The sequence below is a fragment of the Otolemur garnettii genome, unplaced genomic scaffold (assembly GCF_000181295.1).
Source record: "Otolemur garnettii isolate 467f Iridium unplaced genomic scaffold, OtoGar3 scaffold00178, whole genome shotgun sequence".
Taxonomy (NCBI): domain Eukaryota; kingdom Metazoa; phylum Chordata; class Mammalia; order Primates; family Galagidae; genus Otolemur; species Otolemur garnettii.
Window position 1 is genome coordinate 3,273,569 of NW_003852573.1, and position 4,775 is coordinate 3,278,343.

Genomic DNA, 4,775 nt, shown 5'->3' on the forward strand with positions numbered 1-4,775 from the left:
GGCCCTTTTCAGTTCCAAGGGATAATTGGATCAGATGATAAACTTTATATCAAATTTTAGATTTAAAATAATTACTAACTCAATATAGTCCTCTAAAAGGTCAATAGTATATTGTCCTATTCATATCTGATGTTTACCTCTAATTAAAAATTGAACTGAATTTTGAAATAGTATTGTTGATTGCTTGATCTAGTAAAAGTTAATTTTGCTTAAGTAAAAGTGGAATAATCAGAGGGCAAGGGCATGGCATATTATTGATGGTTTTGCAATTCAGTTATGTAAATCGGCCAAATCTCTGAGTTTTCATCAATTTCAGAGGACTGAGATGACAATGCCAAACTGTTCTTTGCTTAGAAATCAGTGAAAATGAAAAACCTCATCATGAAAGACTTTCACTACCTCTTTAGACTTAAACTGAATTTTGTCAGCTCATTTAAAAAGACACATAATAATTATGTATTATATATGAACACCATATTGCATATACATTAATTATATATAATCGTTTTCATATATGTTCTCAGCATTCAAAGAAAAACCTCAGTATCCACCAAGTCAGGCTCAAGCAGCTCTTCAAGACAGTCCCCCTGAAGATTACTCCTATAAGAAATCAATCAAAAACCTGTTTAAAAACATTCCTTTTGTCCTTCTGTTGATCACTTATGGTAAGTGGTTTTCTTGTATTTTCTTTAACGTCTGTATAAACCTTCAAGTATCATGGATTCTTTTCATTTAGCTCAGTGGTTTGAATCTTATGAAAGTTTGTTTCTTTTGGTTGTTAACTTTATAGAAATAATTGTAGCATAGTCATGAACTTAGATTTTGAACCAAAAGCAAAAAATCTAGGCTGGATCTTACTTGGTTTTAAAATTTAAAAAAACAGTAGTTCTCCAACAGAGGTGCTATCTTCTTTGGTGAGTTCTCATAAAGTGTTGTAAGTCATTTATGAAGTATAGTTTTGGCTGCAATAAGCGTGTCAGTAGAAATCCTATCGACAATTGCTTTCTTCGACCCTGTGCAAACTGGCATATATTGGGCGGCCCAAAAGTCACCCCTCGCATACGTAAGGAAAATGGGAAATTATAACTAAACGTACCTTTATTTACAAAATAGTCATTGTAAAATTTTACAGAGGTGGCCAACATGTTGAGAGGATTTTGTAAATATTTTATAAAATTGTATAATGAATAGTCCGTACATAAAAGTACATTTAGCTACAATTTCCCACTTTCCTTATGTATGGTGACTTCACGAGCAACTTTTGGGACACTGTATTTTGACTACTCAATCAAAACTAGACTTCAAGGAGGTCGCCTTAACCAATTCTAACATAAAAAAAAATTCTTTTCCTTGCAGCTGACAGATAATTCATCTTAGCCTGGTAACTTGCAGGCACAGTCGGCTTCCTTTAGAGCTCTCGTTTCTTACGTTAGCATTGTTGAAGCACCCCTTGTTTCTTACCTCACTGCAGTTCTCTTTTTCACAACTTTTGAGGATTGCACACCCTAGTACATAAATGTTGTAACCGATTATGTTCTGACCTGAACTCTGACCCTTCTGTTGAGTGGAAATTGTTAATCACAAAAGTAGAACATTTAATCTAACAAACTTAGGTGTTCCCATCACCCATGTTGACCATTGCCCAGCTTCAACAATTATTATCATTTTGCCCTTCTCACTTTACCTATTTCCCCTGCTTTTTCCTAGAATATTTTATTCATTCATTTATTTATTTATTTATTTTTGAGACAAGAGTCTCAAGCTGTCGCCCTGAGTAGAGTGCCATGGTGTCACAGCTCACAGCAACCTCAAACTCCTGGACCCAAGAGATTGTCTTGCCTTGGCCTCCCAAGTGGCTGGAGCTACAGGCATCTGCCACAATGCCCAGCTATTTTTTGGCCTGGGCTGGATTCGAACCTGCCAGCTCCTGTGTATGTGACTGGTGCCCCAGCTGCCTGAGCTACAGGCACCAAGTCCCTAGGATATTTTAGAGCAAATCCCAGATACTATATCATTTCATCCTTAAATACTTCAGTATGCCATAGTTCCTGTTCTTAATTTTGCTGGTACCTCCCTGTTTAGATTAAACCTAATATTCCTAACTAGGATACAGAGAAAATACAGTGAGTACTATGGTATGATAGAAAAAATTCATTTAAGGTTGCTTTTTTCTTTCAGTCTTTTATCTCTTTCTGTTTTCCAATACAAAATTCTCTTTCAGCCAAACTTACAAGCAACCCGCATTATAGACCTACACACTCACACACAGACAGACATCCACATACATATACACTATTCTAGTTTTTGTAATTTTGTGCCAGTATTTCTCTTACCTGAAATATGCTGCTTTTTTCCTTAAGCAGTTCTACATGAGTTAATGTTTACCTCACTTATTGTTCATTTTTGTTGTTCGTTCTTTTATTCTTTTATTCCTTCAATAACTATTAAATACTGACAACATGTATAATAGTGCTGTAGATGCTGTGGGAGGTAGAAAGGGGCATGATATATAAATTCTGCTCATAAGCAATTTATCATCCAGTTTGGGAGATAATATAACATCTGAAAAGTAGCCAACATTGTGGAGATACACATATTTATCAAAAAGGTGACAACATGAGAGAAGTTGGAAGGCAAGTGCATGCCAAAGGCTTCAGGCTGCGTTGTTGGGATAGAATAAATCAGGGGAAGGGCTGTGGGTGGCCACAAAAGCCTCACAGAAGGGACTGGTTGAGCTGGGTCTTAAAAGAATGGGTTGGGGGTGGCGCCTGTGGCTCAGTGAGTAGGGCATTGGCCCCATATACTGAGCGTGGTGGGTTCAAATTGAGCCCCGGCCAAACTGCAACAAAAAAAATAGCCAGGTGTCGTGGTGAGCGCCTGTAGTCCCAGCTACTCCGGAGGCTGAGGCAAGAGAATCACCTAAGCCCAAGAGCTGGAGGTTGCTGTGAGCTGCAACACCACAGCACTCTACCAAGGGTAACAAAGTGAGACTCTGTCTCTTAAAAAAAAAAAAAAAGAATGAGTTGGATTTTGATAGGCAAAGGGGGAGGGGAAAATGGGAGTGAGAGTCTGAGATAGTGTCTCCTCTGATACAGAGTTTCGATGTCTTCATCTTTAATATCACATCACTTAGTGCTCACTTGATTATACATAAATGATTAGGTTAAAATTGGTTTAGTTTGGGATTTATAATAGGCTTCCATACATACTACTTCTTGTTTTCTTTTTTCTTTCTTTTTTACAGCAGAGTTTCACTCTGTCACCCAGATTAGAGTACAGTGGCATCATCACAGCTCACTGCAACCTCACAACCTGAAACTCCTGAGTTCAAGCTATCCTCCTGAGTAGCTGGGAATACAGGTGCTAGCCAATATGCTTTTTATAGAGATGGGGTTTTGGCCTTGCTCAGGCTGGTCTTAAACTCCTCACCACAAGCAATCCTCTTACCTTGGCCTCCCAAATTGCTAGGATTATAGGTGTGAGACATTTTGCCGGCCTCATGTTATTTCATTTAATTCTTCAACTTTTTTGAGATATGTTATCATTCCTATTTTACAAATGAAGGAACTGAATTATTTTAAATTTTATTTATTTGTACAAATAGGTAATACCTACATGTAGTATAAAAATCAAATGGTACAATGGGTTTACAATGTAAGGTTTGTCTTTTCTCTTCCTGTCCCCAGAGACAATCACTATTATCATTTGCAGCTTACACAGGCAAGGAGACATTAGAGTTCAAATCTGGTGATGGTTCCTGATCACCAGCTGTTTTTATTCTCTCTTAATTAATTTTCGTTTACAAATTGCCTGATTAAATCTTTAATACAAGGATAAAGTCTCTGAAGCAGGGATTCCATTATGCTTAGAACAACCATTGGCTATAGTACATGGAGGTGCTTAGTAAATAATCCACCACTTGGGCCAGGCACAGTAGTTCATGCCTGTAATCCTAGTACTTTGGGAGGACAAGGCAGGAGATTAGCTTGAGGCCAGGAGTTGAGACTAGCCTGAGCAACATAGCAAGATCTCAGCTCTATAAAAAAAATTTTTTTAAATTAGGCTGATGTGGTGGTATGCACCTATAGTCCCAGCTACTCAGGCTGAGGCGGGAGGATCACTAGAGCTTAGGAGTTTGAGGTTGCCCTGAGGTGTGATAACATCATTGCACTTTACCCTAGACAGCAGAGTGAGACTCTCAAAAGCAAAACATAATCTACGGGTTGATTGGTTGCCATATATAGTGTTGCATGTGGGATATGATTTCTGGTGAATGTATCTCTAATCTCAATAATAGTAATGTTAGGATAAGGTTCTACTGTTAAATATCTGGAAAATTTAGGTGTTAAATTGATCAGTCTACATAATGAAAGGGAATGGCAATAGTTTTAATTTTCTTCATCAACTGTCCAAGAAATACATCATATTTTCACAGTTGTCACACAGTAGTCCACATCACTTCATAATCTGATAAATGACCCCCTTAAAATTTTCTCTTTATTATTCTAGGTATCATGACTGGAGCATTTTATTCAGTCTCAACACTATTAAGTCAAATAATACTGACATATTATGAGGTAAGCTTCTGTTTCTATCTATCATAGTGCACGCAGGGCCAAGAATTTTTCTTCAGCAGTACGATTCCTGTTAATATGATTGTGAGATTAAGGATTATGACTTTGTTGCTACAAAAGGTTTACATTTGTTTTAATTGAGACTGTATGTTTTAAGAAATAAAATTTCCGGCTCGGTGCCTGTGGCTCAAGTGGCTAAGG

At 37.4% G+C, this 4,775-nt stretch overlaps 1 protein-coding gene across 1 annotated transcript in view; it reads left to right on the plus strand.

The window, feature by feature from the left end:
* Positions 1-4,775, plus strand: part of FLVCR1 (feline leukemia virus subgroup C cellular receptor 1) — a 33,406-nt gene that overhangs the window by 12,723 nt on the left and 15,908 nt on the right. Inside the window, exons 3-4 of the mRNA XM_003800532.3 lie at positions 525-665; positions 4,510-4,577. Coding sequence (XP_003800580.1) covers positions 525-665; positions 4,510-4,577 — 209 coding nt within the window. The remainder of the gene's footprint in view (positions 1-524; positions 666-4,509; positions 4,578-4,775) is intronic.